The sequence below is a fragment of the Abramis brama genome (assembly GCF_963993115.1).
Source record: "Abramis brama genome assembly, chromosome: 3".
NCBI lineage: Eukaryota > Metazoa > Chordata > Actinopteri > Cypriniformes > Leuciscidae > Abramis > Abramis brama.
This window is the reverse complement of record NC_139965.1, coordinates 58,284,848-58,303,993: the sequence shown is the minus strand read 5'-3', so window position 1 is coordinate 58,303,993 and position 19,146 is coordinate 58,284,848. Positions and strand designations below refer to the sequence as shown.

The 19,146-nt window shown below is 38.3% G+C and overlaps 2 protein-coding genes and 1 long non-coding RNA gene across 3 annotated transcripts in view; 2 read left to right on the top strand and 1 right to left on the bottom strand.

Annotated features, from left to right (window-relative positions):
* Window positions 1-13,002, bottom strand: part of LOC311079240 — a 51,418-nt gene extending 38,416 nt beyond the window's left edge. Inside the window, exons 1-3 of the long non-coding RNA XR_014605372.1 lie at window positions 12,864-13,002; window positions 6,551-6,609; window positions 6,324-6,420 (exon numbers count right to left, since the gene is read on the bottom strand). This is a non-coding gene — a long non-coding RNA (uncharacterized lncRNA). The remainder of the gene's footprint in view (window positions 1-6,323; window positions 6,421-6,550; window positions 6,610-12,863) is intronic.
* On the top strand, window positions 2,247-6,173 carry fgf3 (fibroblast growth factor 3). Its single transcript, XM_084108477.1, has 3 exons — window positions 2,247-2,842; window positions 4,015-4,118; window positions 4,982-6,173. The coding sequence occupies exons 1-3, from the start codon at window positions 2,566-2,568 to the stop codon at window positions 5,369-5,371; spliced, it is 771 nt and encodes a 256-aa protein (XP_083964603.1). The 5' UTR covers window positions 2,247-2,565; the 3' UTR covers window positions 5,372-6,173.
* fgf4 (fibroblast growth factor 4) lies at window positions 12,497-18,530 on the top strand. The gene is made up of 3 exons (XM_084108482.1): window positions 12,497-13,169; window positions 14,438-14,541; window positions 15,868-18,530. Exons 1-3 carry the CDS (start codon window positions 12,875-12,877, stop codon window positions 16,042-16,044), a joined length of 576 nt encoding a protein of 191 aa, XP_083964608.1. The 5' UTR covers window positions 12,497-12,874; the 3' UTR covers window positions 16,045-18,530.
* Window positions 18,531-19,146: the final 616 nt, after the last annotated feature.

Sequence of the window (19,146 nt, the reverse complement as noted above, 5' to 3'; positions counted from 1 at the left end):
GCCTGGAGAACTCATGGAAAACACAGATATTTTAAATGTCATTAATGAATTTACTGTGACTAAAGAATTTACATATTCAAAACAATTATTATGACATCACCACCACACACCCTCATTTAATTTTAAACTCAATATTTCAAATATAGGAAACATACAAATTCAACATAAAAAGTCATAAAAATTAGCAAACCTGGCATTTTTTACAGTTTTGCTAATACACTGACTGTCTGGTGTTGTCTAACTCTTTGCTTTGAAGAGTGTTACAGTCCTCCCTCCTGCTCAGACAGATATTTTTAATTTTCGTAAATTAAGATGATAAGCTTATGTAGCTACCTGTTATATATCATTATCAAATTAAACAAGAGAACCTGCTTATTCAGACGACAGCAGTTCTGTCATTTAAAAATATATTCCTAGACCTACAAATCCAATTATAATCTATCATGATAGTGATTTCAACCCTGTAGCTCATTTCATGGTTAACCTGTTGACGTTATGACATATACAGTGTTCCATCTTGTTTAATTTAAAAAGCAAAGGGTCGAGAAGAAGGTAAAGTGATTATGTATTTGAGTACTGAGTAATACTGTACATGTACTTATAGGGTTAGGGTTATGATTGGGGTTTGGTTTAGGGTTAGTGGCATGTAATTATTATGCATAATTTTTAGTTATTACTACAGTAACTACATGTAACATGTAGGGACATTGTAAAATAAAGTGTTACCGAAAATACTTTAACATGGTACGATTTAACCGTTCAGACAACATCCTGAGTGAACTCCGCCTCCTCTCTCTCTCTCTCTCTCTCTCTCTCTCTCTCTCTCTCTCTCATATACTGATTATTACTGCTGGGCTTTGTAGGCGGCTGTGGGCCGTAATTAAAATACTTCCAGAAAGAAACAGCCGACCACATCAGAAATGCAACCCACTGTCAGGATCAAACCACATCAAGCGCGTCTCTCTCAGAGATGGTCACCAGAGCATCAGTATAGGCTCATATCTACTCTCCGTCTAGTCTTGACACACACACAGACACACACCGGGTCTGGTCTGACTGCAGCGCGACTAATAAGTTATTACGAGCAGTTATAGTCTGTGTGACAAACAGCCAGGGTATGGAAAGCGAAGACAAATGAAGGCTGCCTTCCCACGAGGTTCTCATGCGCTGGTGTTGCGCCAAAGGGCAGGGAGATTTGTAGATGATGGTGCTAATTACGAGAATGGCAACCATAATGCGACCAAGATGGAAGCAATTTAGGCAGAAGTCATTTGCGTGTTACTCTTCCACCCACTATAGTAGCACACACAGCTTTGAGTCGCACTTGCAGTCTGGTTCATTCCTGAGAGAAGATGCATGTTTTCATTTCCATGGCCTGCTAGATTTACTAAGACAAAGGGGAAAATGATTGAGAGGGAATGGAATATGCCTTGTTGTTTTTTCTTTCAAAAAAGAAAGGACACAAACTTCGCGAAGCGGCACTTGGATTTATGCATTTCAAATAGCAGGGAAATATAGCCTAGCTGCGCTTCTGGATGGAAAAACACGGCTTGATCGTTTTATTCAGAGCATCACTACCTGTGTTTTATAGCCTATGCAAATATTTTGAATGAATGGATGAAAGTTAGGCTACTTCGGAGCGGTAGTGGGGTGTTTGAAGAAGAAAGCATCACATAGCCTATTAAAGCTGTTATAGGCGTAAAAATACAGGTTGGACGTTTCTGAATTATGATTTCGTTCATATTTAAAATGCTAAAAATGCTGGGAATTATTTTGCATCTAATACGCAAATAACCTGCTTAAAATCTGTCTATTAATACATGCATAACTCATGAACTTTTGTCCTATGGAAGTGACTTTTACTGATTTATCGAGCCAACTGTCGAGACCATTGTGTGTCGTCGTCACTCACTGTTTTATACTAGAAACATTCCACACATAAATGTGGATCATTGAAAGCCACGTGCGTGTGTCCATGAATGTTAACATCACTGTCGAAATGTGCCAACAAGCATGAAAAGAGAATTAACAGTGGCTCGCCCAGCCAGAGGCCAGTGTTCATGCTTAAATATAATTTTCGGGTCTTTGAAAAGAAGCGAACTGTGCGCTTGGATGTCTCTCTCTCTTTGTGATGCGGTTTTCCTCTGTAAGCCACCGTGTGCAGTGCTGTGTAATTTTATCCACGCTGCAACCTCTTGGTTCACACAAGACTGATACCTTGCCTCCCCTTTTCCTTTGTATCAATTGGTCGGGGTTCGGGCTATTGTTGCAGGAGGGCTCTTTTATTTCTGCGCACACTGTCGATCAGCGAAATCTCACGACAGGCTCGACTGGCTGTTTTCTCCTCCTCGGTCAGATACAGTGTGTTTGGAGAGCAGAGTAGAACCCATGAGCACCAATGCTGTCGCCGCCAAGCCGGATGACCGCGACGCATTATTAAAGAAGGATACAGCAAGTTTTCTTTTAAAATGTTGGATCACTGACAAATGAAATTTCTTTGATGGGACCCCGTGTGCCAGCTCTTTCCATTCCAGCGAGGTTTTGCCGATATCCCGCCATGCCACAATGGTTATAATTCTGCTCTTGTTGTTACTGAGCTCCTTGGATCCGAGTTTGCAGGAATCTCTGGCTCCGAGGCTGAGCAGGAGCCCAAGGGCTCCTTGTGTCAGGGGCCAGGAGTGTGACCCGAGGACGCGGCGCGATGCTGGAGGACGCGGCGGGGTTTACGAGCACCTCGGCGGAGCTCCAAGACGCAGGAAACTTTACTGCGCCACGAAATATCATTTGCAAATACACCCGAACGGAAAAATAGACGGATCTCTTGACGAAAACAACCCTTTCAGTGAGTAAACTCTTCTCACGCTTCTCACGTCAATTTATTAAATGATCAGCGACTTGCGTAATTGCGCGAATAAACATTGTGCGCTGACGATATTAATGTACTATTAATTGACATCGAACAATAATTCGTCCTGTCCGTCATTCAGGAGCAGAGATCATTTTATTCAGCATTCTTATCACTGTAATGAGAGATTAAAGCAACTATTAGAGCTCTTTTGCGGATTGAACAACTTAACTAAACTAAACTAAACTAAAAGTCAAAAATGAGGTCTAGCAATAGTAAATAGCTCACTGTATTCCATTATTTTGTGACATCAGACACTCCAGCTTACATCGTAATATCAATTCGCTGTCAGGGAGTAGAACATTTGTACATTTGGTATCCCATACATTATAATCTTAAATTATATTTCTTTAAATTGCAGCATTCGTTTATCTGTAGTTTTCCAATTAGTCGAATCCGAGTGCTCATGGACAATTACCATATGAAAACAGGATTCAACCAACAGTTTAACATAATGACTTAGACAACGGATGTGTTTATCCAACGTAAAAGGATGATTATTCCAAACAGAAGAATGAGGAGAGCCATTAATCAGTGGGAAAAAAAAGGATGAATAAACATCCTCTTTAAGAGGCGTTTAGTGTCTGTATGTCTAACCTGACAGCGTATGTTGTGTAGACCGTGACTCAATAAACGAAAAATAATATATAAATATATAGGCTCTGTATATAAAGCAAAATCAATTTAAAACAGCAAAATGAATCCTACATATACAATTAACCTTATTGGAAACAGATAAATTTCCATAATGATTAGTTAAATATTTAGCTTTAATGATAAGCTATATTAATGATAAGTTAAAATCAATTTAATGATATAGACATAAATCAATTACTAATATTTATAGCAAATCAATTGATATTAATTGATATTATAGTAAACAAACTTAATGTATGCATACATAACACTTACAACTGTTACGGTTTTCAATATCATTGAATAATAATAATAATAATACAACTAATTAAATACAAAATAAAACTACGATTTCAAACATTAAATCATGACATGCTTGGCTAACAGTTAATTGTGCAATTTTGAAATGCTATTATAAGTGTTTTTCCCATTTCTAGCATGCGCACTAACTAGTGCTCCACTCTTTTCCCTAGGCATACTCGAGATCACAGCTGTCGATGTTGGTGTGGTGGCGATCAAGGGCCTGTTTTCGGGAAGATACCTGGCTATGAATGAGAAAGGCCGTCTGTATGCTTCGGTAAGTGTTATGTCACGTCGGAAAATCAAGTATCTGAAATTCGGCTAGCAGGGATCAGATAACAAGCAGGGCTATTTGAGGCTCTCGCCACATGGTGGTGTTTTTCATGCGGAACGAGTGTGCCCACATGCTGCTAGATCACTGAGAGTTTGATTGCTGAGTTTTGTTTGCCTCACTGAGGACCTTGTCACTGAAAGTTCTGGTCAGAAGAAAGTGATAACCACATGGTTCTTACTCTTAAAAATAGAGGTTCTTTATTGGTTTTGATGGTTCCATAAAGAACCTTTAACATCCATGGAACCTTTCCACTCCACAATAGGTCCTTTATAGTGGAAAATGGTTCTTTAGATTATTAAAATGTTCTTCACACTAAGAAAAAATGGTTATTTTAAGTACTGTTTACTGAAATGTTCTTAGTTGACCCCAAAATGGTTCTTATTATAATGGTTCTAAAATGGTTATAATTTTTAACCCCTCTGCATAACCGGTTCAAAAAATATACATAATATGTCACTGTGAAAACCCCATTTTGGAACCGGTTATGCAGAGGGGTTAAAAATTATATGATCAATAAGTTATGACAACATTTGTTTTTACATTGCTTTAACTCAAAATTCAACTCTTTTAAGTCAGTTTAATGTAATTTAAGTTGAAATGACTTAAGCACCCAAGCTGATTGTACTTAAAAATTTAAGGCAGCAAAAAAACATTTTCTTTTCCCAGTGAATGTGCAGAGTTTTGACCAGTTTAAATGTTGATTTTTCTACATAAAGGAGATGACTTCTTTGTGGCCACACTGAGCCACCTTTGCACGTCCAGTCAAGATGAGAAACAAGGCTAATATTTTTTTTTAACCCTTTCAGGAACTCTTCAACAGAGAGTGTGAGTTCCTGGAGCGCATTCACGAGCTCGGATACAACACCTACGCGTCACGGCACCACGCCACGACCCAGCCTCCCCCAGCAGGGTCCGGTGCCGGGGCCGGCAAGCGCCGTGCCAGCTCTAAAAGGCAGTGGTACGTGTCCATCAATGGGAAGGGCCGGCCCAGGAGGGGCTTTAAGACACGGAGCACGGACAAAGCTTCCCTCTTTCTGCCCCGTGTTCTGGGCAACAAGGACCATGAGATGGTGCGCAAGCTCAGAGAGAGCCAGCGGCACCAGACGGGCTCTCACCGGGCCCCTGTCGGTCGGGCAGAGCGCAGGAGACGACGACACAGGGGCTCCAAGGGCCACAGCAGAAGGCCTGACATTTAACACTCTCTCGACACAGATGGAGAAGAAATCCACTGAGAGTCACATGGAACAATTTTCTCACGAGAGGATGATTTTCAAGAAAACTTTTCGAGGAATTATGAGAGTGACATTTAAAGCCCAGTTATAAAGATGTTCATGTGACCAAAATTAACACTACTGAAAGTTTAGCGTTTTTATGACATGCACCACGTCATGTTCTCAAGTCTTTTCTGTTAAAGACGTGTAATTATTGTACATAGATGTACAGTCATTTACTTTTTTTTATTTGAGCAAGATAACATAGAGTAAATGTTTGTAATGGTAAATTAGGACGTTGTACAAGTGCTTGACAATGCCGACGATGTGTCATGTATGGTGGTGTACAGACAAGCACTTTTTTCTTACTGAAGTAGAAAACAAAGATCCATACACATAAAAACAGATGCTTTTTAACTTACATGTGATAGGCTACTGTTCTTAAACTGCAATCAGGAGTACTTTGTATATTACTAATGTAATACATATTTATTTTTGTTTATATGTTTTTAAGTTATTGATGACATAGTTTCTACACTTCCAAATATCAAAGATTTTTCTTCAGAAGAGATTAGTAGTAAGAATAACACTGTTGTCTTTGAACAATCCCTCTCCAGTTTCCTATTACTTCATTCAAACATGAGTCTACATATATGTAATGGCATCAGCTCTGATAAATGTCATGTATTGAACACTGTAAGCAGAGTATAATGCATTACAACTGCATTGTTCGACACTGAAAGCTAAACATCTGGAGGAATGTCACCAATAAATTATATGGAGTATATATTTTTTGCTTTTGTTGCTAAGCATGCATGATATGGTTTCGCTTGGACTTTATGTAGGCTATTCTCTGTTTCCAGAACACATATGATATGGAGCTTAATTAATGCTAAATGAATGTCGGTAAATAAGGCAATGTCTGCAGATGCATTACTGATAGTGATCGGGGATGCATTGAAGTCTCTCCGCGCTCCAGCAAAAAACAACTCCCTCTTGGGACCATCCGCCCATTTTTCCTAAAGTGACATCATCTAGAAGAAAGGAAAATGTAAAAAAAAAAAAAAAAAAAAACTAGAAAAGCAATACAGGACCACTTTGACCTAAGTATAGACTTTTCATTTAAAATGCAACTGTTTTATTTGTATTTGAATGCATCCGTACTGTGTTTCGCGTGAAGATCGGCTTCTTCAAGCAGGAACGGAGATCTGTGCTTTTGAAATCTATAGGAGAGGGGAAAAAAGACGTGTCATTCTATACTTCGCAGGTTCGAGAGCTTCCTGGCGGTCACAATGGCACATCTCTGGGGAAACCTGGGAAGCTGTGTCGCTCGAGACATTCTTCTTCCTTTCTCTAAACGACGAGAGCCTGAGATCTGAGAAACAAGGCAATCGCCGACGAACAAAAAATGTTTCTGAGAAAGTGTATAGTTTGTTATGAATGCCAAACTCTAATATTACTCAACAGGAATGCTGGACTGTTTGAATGAACCTTTGTGTCGTCCTCCTGATACCTTATTTTTCACAAACCCATTCATATACATAAATGCATGAGAGGCGAGATCAAAGCTTTCTGCGACGTCAAATATTATATTCTATAATCGCTTCTATTAATCAGAAACTGAGGAGCGCTGTCTTTCATCACCTGGCCATGGAAAATAAATGATAACACAAGCTTTATGATATAATACAAATAACATCTCCAGGGGTTTGCTCTAACAAATGATTTGGTTGGTTTCGCAGAAATGCCATTAAATAACCATTTTTGGTTCACCAAAAACCTTTCTTAAAATAACCGTTTTTTCTTATAGTGTGATGAACGTTTTAATAATTTGAAAAACCTTTTTGAAGAAACTTTTGTGGAACGGAAATTTACCATGGATGTTTAAGGTTCTCCATGGAACCTTCGAAAGGAACTTTATTTTTAAGAGTATAAAGGTTTAGATCCAAAAAGGGTTAAAGCCGATACAGTCTGATGTCACTCCCATGAACAACGTTTTACATTCATTTTTAGGCAATCCCTTTGCTGCTGGTGCATCACTGATCTGAGGAACACAGTGAAACATCAAGAACTGGATCTCTAAAGAACCATACAGCCAACTCAAGAACCTTATCCATAAAACAAGTTCCAGATAAAAAGAGTATTGTTTGCTGAATTTAAGGCAAGACACCCCTGAATAGTGTAAAAAAGATATCACCATATCCTGAGCTGACTGATACGAATCGCAAGTTTTTGGAAATGTTATTTTGAAATATGCAAATGAGGCATTGCCTAATTGAATATGCACTCATTTGCATAAATCTCTAGAACAAAAATTTGAACATTGGATGAAGTCATGAAGTCAAAATTTCATTTTTTTTTTCTTTTTTTTTTGACATATAGTCAAAAGTTTTTACGGGGGGATTTTGGATTTCTCTTTTTATCACTCCATAAATCAGAAAATACTGGTCCCAAAAATACATTTTCATAAATTTTTAGTAATGACATGTATAAAATCAAATAAATATAATATTTGATTTGACAAATAAATATAAACTTTGGAGATTTCTGGCATTAATTTTGAGAAAATTGTCTTTAAAGAGAGTATATATATGCTACATATATAAAATATGGGGCTCATTCTGTCCCATATGTTGACCCTATGTGCAAAGTTTTTCATGCTCTTTGGTCCCAGTTCTAACCTATTCAGGCACACGACGCCCCTATTAGTTCAGTGGCATATAACAAGTAAACAGAGACGCAGGGGTTAAAGTTCAGCGTCCCGATCGAGCGACTTCTGATGACCTGCCCTTACACAATGACGTGTCTGCCGCCATGTCGAGGGCATGGAAGCGCTCATTAACCTATAGATGCCCAAAGAGCCAAGGCCATAAGATGATGCAGTATCAGGGTGAGATTACATCTCGAGTATCTAATTTCGAATGTGCAAATTAATAAATAAATCAATATTTATCTATTTATTTTCCAAACCAATTCCGACGGTTTTTAAACCTATTGATAATTAAATTACCCAACGAGTGCTTTCTCAGAAATTACTTTAAGCCGTGCGCTATAGTGAAAACTGCTCCAATTAAAATCAGTGCGCTTCAGTCTCATTCTTCTCTGGCCCGAGGGCCTCAAAGGGTTGCTCCTCGTGCCCATCTAATTGGTATCGTCAGGAATTCCTCAAGTATTGACCCAGCGGAGCCTGAGGGGTCTTTGTTCGTACAGACAGGCCTCCTACTGGCCATCTCTGCGGAGCTTGTAGAGTTGATGACCTCTGCACTAACATCACACCATATTGCTTCCAGCTTAACTATTTTTTAAGTGATACATTTATTAATGCTGATGGTTACCATATATGGAGATTAAACGAAATAACCGATTTAGAGTTAAGATGTAAAATTCATTCTTAAAAATAAAGGTTATATTGGCATTGATGGTTCCATGAAGAACCTGTAACATTCATGGAACATTTCCATTCCACAAAAGGTTCTTTATAGTGGAAAAAGATTTTTAGAATGTTTTTTACACTTAGGAAAAAAATGGTTCTTTTAACAACTGTTGACTGAAAGCTTCTTTGGGGAACCGAAAATGGTTCTTCTATGGCATTGATGCAAAACACCCATTTGAAACCTTTATTTTTAAGAGTGTAAGCTTTTTTTCCCCTGGGATATTACAAATATGCTGCATATGAGACAAAGAAAGAAAGAAGGCTTTGTGAAAATGATACTCTTTCCCCAAAATAACTTGTGAATTGTTATTTGGTGACTATTTTGTAGTTTACTTTTCTGTTAATTGTTATTTTATATATTCATATATATATATTTCGTTTATTGGATGATTGGATAATTAGTTGATTAATCAGGTCAGGTGTGATGGATCATGATGATATAAATAGTACCTCTCTGTGTACTTTTTATTTATTTTTTTGGTGTAAAAGATTTTTGGGAGCAGCAGTGTGCCAATTTTTGTTTATTTTTAGTGATTAGTCTCACTGACACGATGTCAGAAAGTTCCCGGTTCGCATTTCTCTGTACTTCCAAAAGCGTCCTATAGAGGGAAGCACTGACTCCCGTGCAGCTGCTGTGAAATCACAGGATCTTATCATATAAGGTCTTATCAGTGTTGTCTACTCGATAAATCTAGAATTTGAAGGGCGGGTTGTCTCCTCTGTATTTGATATCAATTACATTTTTTAGGTGCACGGCAAATGTAACATTTGAAGAGATGTTCGAGGTTGCTCTCTGTAATTAATACTTTTAATGTTTTACTGTGAGAACTCAGAGTTAAAGAAATCGTGCTTGATTTATTAAATGCATAAGCATTGCAACTAATTCATCTAGCCTACAAATAGAATAAGTGAGTTGCCCACGGCCTGTCAATACATATTTCATGTCACTATTATTTAACAAAAATGCCTGAAACCGATATGTTTCTTTAAGGCGAACATTTTTAATCATTGCATCGAACATAATTGGGATGATACGCACTGTAAACCCACTTGGGTAGTATTAGTGGTGTGGAGTACGTGCGTATTACACGCCATAAAGTGCTTATCATATGCACGTAAAAACTCTTTTTTGCGTATAAATTGCACGATAAATACAATTCGTGATATAGATACGCACTTTCATGAGCTCGGGCTGCAACTGAGCGTTTGAGCGCGACTGCAGCACCATGGAGAGCGGCGGCGCGCATGTTATTATCACATTCGCTTCATTTCTCTGCCTGGATTCAGATGCAAGACTCATTCAAATGTGCACCATGTGTTAGTTGCTAGTTCGGTCTTCCACAACAACTAAAAGCTTTCATTATCGGTCAATTATCACAAGCATGTGGCTCTACAAATAACCTATGATAAAGAGTTTTTGTCATGACAATTCAGCAGTGGGTATAAAGCTTTATGCGCCTTTTCGATTTGAGCATCCAAATGGGTCAAAAAACAACAGTCTGTTTGATCAGTGTCTGTGTCCCCAACATGTAGCCTATATAAAACCAGACACACATTCATAGATCAAATGAACCGAGCCATTCCTGTGTGCTGAAGACCCCCATCAGCAAGCAACATCTAGTGAAGCGTCAGAACCTGGATGGGTGGGATCGCGGTTTAGCTATTTGGGCAACAGGCTCAGTGTCTAGGGGTATTCAACTCTCCTTTTTGAAGTTAAGAGATGAGAGTGTTCTGTCTGGAGGAAACGTCGTCATGCGAAACAAAGGCGGGGCAAGCAAGAGTTATGGCAAGGGAACTTTTTGTTTGTTTGGCATAATGATTTATATAAACAAATCAACAACAGAGAAGACTTGTCAATCACATCCCTGTGTAACTAATGAAGTTTTGGACATTTTACCACTCCCTCAAAATCCAAAGGCAAATGGCCACTTTTTGTATCAAAGTTTTTTATTGTAGTTCGTTCCTATTGTTACCGCTATGCAGGAATTAGTGCGTGCATCAAATTATGTTAAAAACATGCATTTGGATGTTTTTGGACGTACACCAAAAATGCTACATAAAAAAATATGTGCAAACATTTTTTTTTAGAGCTTACTTTACTTTCTGGGGGACTTTGAAAAAAAAGGGGGAAAAATACTTTGAACCAACTTGTGTAAAGTTTTTGTTTTTGTTTTTTTTGAGGATATATAAAGTAAATTCACCTCAAGTTCACACAGAGTAGCCACATGTGTAGTTCAACAACTTTACAAACAAACGTATTAATTTTGAGATATCTATTGTTTGACCACTTGAAACGTGAACTTCTTGCGGTTGCGCTTTCTTCAAAATAAATGTTGTAGATATTTTATGATGTAACGCGAAGAGATTCATAGCCAACGTTTTTAAGTGTGGTTAAAGTTATAGGCTTATACTATTTTACCAAAATACTTTTGGGTGTCACTGCAGGGTTAGGGTTAGGGTTACAAAGACAGTAAATTTGCCTAACTAACAGGCAACTGTCTTTGTAAACGAGGAACATGTAACCAACAGAATAGAAAAGAGTCCTTCTCCTATAAAGGGATATGTAATTAAACCTGCTCCAATATAGTAAATCCACCCTCAAGTATTCATTCAGGAGTTAAACTGCCTGAGTAGTCGGTGTGATGTAGTGATTCTGGGCAGAATAATTTCCACGCACTACTCTTACGAAAGGCTCTATCAATAGTAACGCAAATTACAATCATTTGAGCTTTCAAGTAGGTGTCGTACTTTTATGTTGATACGTGTTTGCACCATCCCCCACGGTCTTTCCGTTTTACGTCGCATCCTCTACACTATCAGCAGGGAGCGCGCATTCCCCGGGGCCGCGGAGAAAGCTTGACTCACAGTGTGATGTTTCCAGCGGTTTACATGTTCTCCCCCTCAATGCTATGACGCACAACATTCACAACTAGACACTCGCAAGAGGTCAGCAACAGCATTGTCGGGCTGAATTATCTAGCAGTCGCTGTCAGTGGGATGTCCAAAGGCTGCATTAAACTTTATAAATTATGTTTTTCACATCAGCGTCATATTGCAAACAAGTCATATTGCGCATATCATGTTTTTCCTTATGTTCTTTCGGAGAACATGGCCACTTTAAACAAGAAAAAAGAAAAGAAAAAAACCTGCTTGAATTTGCAATTCGTTCGAATTCGAATTCGAATGTTTTTTTCCTGTTATTGTTCATTTATAGAACTGTCTCCTGTCTGACACTGTCTGTTAACGTTGTGATTTCCGATACATCCTCCCATACATAAATTATTTTATCTAGCCTATTTCTGACCAATAATAAAGGAAGCTTACACAAAGACAGACCAACTAACGAATTGTTGCTTTTTGTGTGTGTGTGTGTGTGTGTATGTGTGTGTGTGTGTGCAAACTAAATAGTCTACACTTAACCTAATTTTACGTATTTCATATGCAAGGCTTAATTTTCAAACTATTTTACACCAACACACTAAAACTATCGCGCTTTCCACCTTGCGCCAAACCATAGCAAGAATTACTTAGGACACAGATTTGAGACTGATAAATACATTATTCCCATAGGCGACGACATTACATGTCAAAGTGAACGAATGCAGTGCGGCTATGACGTTTGGCTCTCTCACTCGCACGCGCGCACACACGCGCGCTGTAGTCTCACTGCCCACGGCATGGACGCGCGCACATTATAAGGAATCAGTGCGCTCGGAGTGGCGCAGAAGGTTGCTTCGTCATGCACTAGGTAGTGTGTGATGTAATTTCGTCCAGATATAAATATCGTCGGCAAGGGAAAAGTGGCATGGCTGAGCGGGGCTAGAATTCACGGTCAACAACTTTTGTGTGAAAGCAAAACAGCTTGAACACCAGTCTGAAGTGTAGTGTCTTGAGAGGAAACCCACTGAGCGCGACTTCATGCCGCTCAACAGGGTTGACCGTAGCTCTGTCCTTGAGTAAGCTGTTTGGTGCGTCTTTTTTGGCAAATATACCTAGAGAAAGACGGTAGTTTGGTGTCTTCAACGCCTTCAGACACTCACTTACCGCTCAGAAGGATGAGTGTCCAATCGGCCCTCTTACCATTACTGGTCTTAGGACTTATGACAAGCTCAGTGCGCTGCGCTCCGGTGCCCGGTGGGCAGAGCGGCCCCGTGGAGCGGCGCTGGGAGACTCTCTACTCGCGCTCTCTGGCCCGAATCCCCGGGGAAAAGAGAGATACCAGCCGGGACAGTGATTATCTCACGGGCATTAAAAGACTGCGACGTCTCTACTGCAATGTTGGCATTGGGTTTCATCTCCAAGTATTACCGGATGGTAGAATTACCGGCGTGCACAACGAAAACCGCTACAGTAAGTTTGGTCTTTTATTTGATCGTATATGCATGTTGGATAGGCTGTTGGATTGAGATTATGAAAATGATTTAGCCTACATAATCCAATAATTTATGAAAACAACGCTCGATGGCTGTTATTCGGTTAAAATAATTAGTAAAATAATAACAAAAAGTTACACGAATTCAACATCATGCCATGTTGAACAACATCAACAAAGCCTGTTGTAGCGCTTTCATTTATATTTCTCGATACAAGGCAGGTGAGGTGAGTGCACGAGCATCTGGCATCCTGCATTACGCACGCAACAGGTCTCTGTAACCAGGAACAGGAACCGGGCCAAAATCCCAAGCCTAAACTTAGTAGCGAGATAAACTCATCCTTTTCGGAAGATTAACCTTTCACTCCTTAAAAAAAAAGAAAAAAAAAGAGGTTCTCCAATGTTTTTTTTTTTTTCTTGAGCTGCTGCATGGTTCTATAAAGATTGAAGTGTCTAATTTTTCATTAAGGATTTTTCGGTTACACTTTCAGTCTTTGTTACGTTAAAGCACTGAGTAATATTAATGCTACTATAGGCTTAGGGTTAGGATTAGGTTTAGTTGCATGCAATTGCATAATGTATAGTTAATACTACAGTAACGGCATGTAACACGTGTAACGACGACACTGTAAAATAAAAGTTTTACCCATTTTTCAGATCAGCGAATTTCACACCAGTAGCCTACAGATGGTTTTCTGGTGAACTTTTAAAAGGTTCTTTATGGGGCTTAAAAAGGTTCAAATGCAATATAACAAGAGTTATAAACATCTGTCACTTCACTGACGCGCGTTATATGTTTCTGAAGTCAAACTTAAGAAGTACTTGTCTTGGGTGTCAACATTCATCAGTCTAAACAAACGGTCTTTATTTTAAGCATTAAATGAGATGGATTACAAAGTCATTGGTACATCATTTTTCTATACTAATAAATGTTAAATGTTTACCCTTACAAAGCGGCCAAAGACGCATGACACATTTCAATCAAAGCTTAAATTAGATAAAAAGTTTCATGAAATTACTCATTTGGAAAAGACGACGTGGCAAATAAAGCAGAAGTGGTTTACAGAGAATGCAATACTACATTTGGGAAATCTGAAGAGGCGGAAAGTGTCATTTCCTTCACAAAGGATGCTCTAAATGTAAACACGAACAATTTTTAGAAAGGCAGTCATCGTTGGGAGTTGCCAGACAGGGCTAAAGATATAAGCCAAACAAGGTCATTTATTTTCTTTGTTGTGTGTCTCAGGTCTTCTTGAGATATCTCCGGTGGAGAGGGGAGTTGTGACACTGTTTGGCGTCCGGAGCGGGCTATTCGTGGCCATGAACAGCAAAGGGAAGCTTTACGGTTCTGTGAGTATGAAATGATTTACAACACGTTTCCGTCCGTGAATGTTCTTATCAGAGCTCGATGACATATCACCCTGTACTTGAGATGTATCCCCTCACCACCACCAACCCACAGTCTCCGACAGCGTGACATTGTTGGAGTCGGTTGTGGCGCGCTTCCAGTGCCTAGTGGTGTTTTCATTGTGGGACGGACAAACCCAGGAACGGGAGCGCAGTAGATCATTCGGACTACGCATTCCATTCTTAGCATTGCCAGCCAACACATGCACCTACTGTCCTTCCCAGAGTAAAGATGAACTGGCCAAAGAGGACCACCCAAACACCATACTGCTCTCCTCTCCGATTTCTGCACGCACAGACTCACCCTGAAAACACCTAAACTTGTCTGAGCCCCAAAACCGATGGTTTAACCTAGTCATTTTTGACCGAATTTTTTTTTTTAGTTTTTATTTATTTATATTTTTTTACTTCATCCGAATGGTACGAAACTTCGTAAAGGTTTTGGCATTTGCTATGTGAACGCACACGCACACGCACACACACACGCACACGCACACGCACACACACACACAAAAACAAACAACATAATCCATGGACACAATCCGAAAAGGTTAAATGGTCCTGAAAAAATAGTCACTTGTATTGTACATTAGAAATGAATGCGAGACGAATTTTATCTATTGGAAAAATTCTTACTGAAAGCTCATTTTTTAAAAATATCAACCTCAAATTTGGAACACAACTTGTTTGGATTCATAGTTTCGATTTTTAGAGTAGGCTATAAAACGTGTTTTGGAAAATGCATATTTCAAATAAAAATTGAAAATGTATTTTTTTTTGTGTGTGTGTGCATTTTTCCTAACAATAAATGCATTCAAGATTTAAGACAATTTAAGTTGAAAATGTAATTTTCAGGTCTATGCTCAAAAAGTGAATAAATGGATTATAACTACTGCATAAATATAATTTAGCACCATAAAATCACCTAAAAATACAAAATCTTGAATAAAATAATCTTAAAAATATAGTACAATCTTTTCATTGAAAAAAAAAAAAAAAAAAAAAATCGGTAATCGGTTTGAGCGACATGCGAACAGTAGCCTACCAGACGGTTAAAAGTCTAATTCCTCGGTTTTCCCTCGCAAAACATCATAAAGAAAGAGCAAAACTATATCTCTCTTTGCTATAGATATGCCAAATAGTTCTGTCTGTTTCATGAAGCTCCTCTCCAGGTATTGCGCTGTAATATCGCTATTGTTTAATATGATGATATACGGTCTATTGAAATGTCACTGAAAATAGTAATTGCTATTTCCTTGTCACTTTCAGGGGCAGTTCACAAATGACTGCAAGTTCAGAGAAAACCTCCTTGCGAATAACTACAATGCGTACGAATCGCTGGCACATCCTGGGATGTACATCGCACTAAGTAAGACTGGCAAAACAAAAAAAGGAAATCGAGTATCAACATCCATGACGATGACACATTTCTTGCCTAGAATTTGAGCTCATCTGGAGGGGCGGAGGAACGACGATGCACTTTCTACAGAAGTTACATGTGAGGTTAAGTGTATCGTGTCATGTATGTATATATTAGACTATTTATAACTGTTGATTTTATATTTCATCACAACGTTTTCTTTCCGAGGTGGAAGACAACATTTAATTTATTTGTTATTGTTAATTTATCCTCATTGCTGCTACCACGTGTTCATATATACAAGTGAAATTCCTACAATGTACATTTTTTTTTTTTTTTTTTTTGCACTGTTTGTGTTGTTCTAAAGCGACGGTTTTGGAGAGGTAGCCTAGTCAGGGTAGACCATATTTAAAGGGAAAATTGAAAATTTTATGTTTAAAAATGAAAATGATGTCATCATTTACTCAGGTTGTTCCAAACCTGTATGAGTTCTGTTAAACACAAAAGAGGATATTTTAAAGAATGTTGGTAACCAGACAGTTGAGAAAGCCATTGACTTCCATAGTGTTTTTTTCACCTACAATTGAAGTCGATGGCTTTCGTCAACTGTTTTTTTCTTCAAAATATCTTCTTTTGTGTTCAACAAAACTCACACAGGTTTGGAACAACTTGAGGGTGAGTAAACGATGGCATAATTTTCATTTTTGGGCTAACTATCACTTTAAATATGGCGTTTAAGCTGACTGAGGTCCATTTGTACTTCATTGGAAAGAATATAAGTCTTAGGTCAAGCCTCCAATGGTTAAGGTGTATCAACCCCCATAGTATTAGCACTGGAGCAATTGTCCAATGTCTGAGCTCCTTTGTGCGGAGCTCGGATCTAACTGAAGCAGTATCGGCTTACTCTAGCTTACTGAAGTTCTACCCCTTCAAATCTGTTTTTAGCTCTGCTGGGGGGTTGAACTTTGAACTTATCTCCAGTCAATCTTTGTCACATCTCTAAGGCTATGGATAGAGAGAAGTAGCTTCTTTAACATAAATACAAAATTCAAAGGCATTGCGATGCAGATATACTGTCCCCTGTGTCCCTTTAAAGAGACACACTTTACAATGCCAAGTTCAAGTCAGTCTTTGCTGTGGTTTAGGGAAGATGTCTGAAGGGGAAACCAGTCATGTTAAAGATCAGTATTTTTCTATGATGGTAAAGCAGAAACAAAGAAATGACAGTGTTGTGTGTGAGTAAACTAAGAGTTAATGTTGAAAAACTTCCACAGTGAGTTACGAGGAGGCATACTGCCCACTTTTTTTTGTCGTTTTCTACCTCATGCAGTTTCTTTACTTTACTTAAAAAAACAAAAAAACAAGCTGAAACCGAATGTTTAGTTGCTCTTCTGCCACTCTGTGAAGTTCTGGCGGCCATTGCGTCCTAGTTGCGCCTTGTCACGTTTGAGCTATCTTTACCCTGTGATTTACTTTTAGAAAGGATAATCATGTTGGAAATATTTGCAGACAGCTGTTAGCCTATACTATATGCTCAAGCAGTAACCCTATATTTTTCTTTATATATTTTGTAAACATAATATGTTGCAAAACTAAGAAGCTGCTTTAAACCTGCTATATGATGCTAGTGAAATAAACATTAAGACATGATGCATTCATGCAGGGATAAACGTGCTTTCCATCTTAAATCTTTAAATATTAAAACCATATTATTACCTTCAAAAAAGCATTCCTTATTGTTATCACAATGGCAGGTGCGTTTAATTGAAAGAAACTGAAAACGCACCTGAGTGTAAAGCTGAACTGAAAATGGATGGATAGTCTTTTGCGCTTCATGTTTGGTAAATTAAAGGAAGCTAAACTGACCGATCGACCTCAAAAGCATGAACACATTCGCATTGTTTTATTTTGTTTGTTTGGTGTAATCTCAAAGCCGTGGTATTTCAGTTGTTACATGTCTAAATTTGCTTCTTAACGTGCCCTGCCTGGATGTGCACATCATTTAGTCTCACTCGATGACTCTGAGTTAATGCGGGAGGAGCGAAGGGTCGTCCGTGCCAAACCTCTTCCCAAATGGACATGATTTGCATCAGTGTGGATGTTGTTTACAATAGACCGAATGGCCACTGAAGGCAAATTGTTCCTCAGACCCTCATCACACAAATCACTGGACTTGATTTGTTTAACCAAAAAAATGCAATATCAACAGGCACGGCATTAGTAAAAACAGAACATCCTCTTCTTTCAGGCAAACTGCCGCTCCAACACAACAATGTTCCAGATTTGATCGTTTTTCGGATGTGCTTATGAACAGGGATGTATGTGGTGTATTGAAATAAAGCATATACCATTTCTCTGTCAATTCCCATATGGCTTATCCACGAAGCGCCAGTCGCGTTTGCATCCATGGCAGAGCTCTATAGTAATTGGAGTCCTGTAGTAGTGCGCTCTGATCCTGTTTTACCAAATATTGTCTGTAGTTTTATACAGGTCCTGTTAAATATTGTGATGTATGTGCTGTGCACATGATGATACCCTAACTTAAATGGAAGTTAATAAATATGTAAATCATACTGGTCTGTGTGTTTTTAATTCACTGTAATATGATCAATTATAAGTTATGACAACATACAGTCAAACCAAAATTGATTCAGACACCTTCAAAATTTCTCATATTGTCACAGTTTATTTGCTATGGTTTAGAAAATGGTACTAAAATATGACAAGAACTCAGAGTTATCAAATCAGTTGATATTTCACTGGTTTTGTCCATCCCTCTGTTAAATTTAAGAACACAATTAGATTTAGGTCAACAAATTACCAAGCAATGCTTCATTTTTTTCAGTATGTGGTGTATAAAAGGTCGTATTAGCAATTAAAGAAAAAACACTTCAGCAAAACATGTTCAGGTCAAAGTGTCTGAATAATTTTTGGTCCCAGTTTTTATCAATTTTACTGGTAGTTCACTGTATGAAGACAATTTGGGTATAATATGTCACAGTTTACTTTATTGGTTACTTTATTTTGCTATCCTCACTTAAAAAACAAACAAACAAACAAAAAAACTATAGTATTCTGCACCCACTAGTAAAAAAATATCAAAAATTATATCTGGGGTCTGAATAACTTTTGGTTTGACTGTATGTTTTTACATTGTTTTAACTCGTCAAAACAAGTTAGGTAAATTT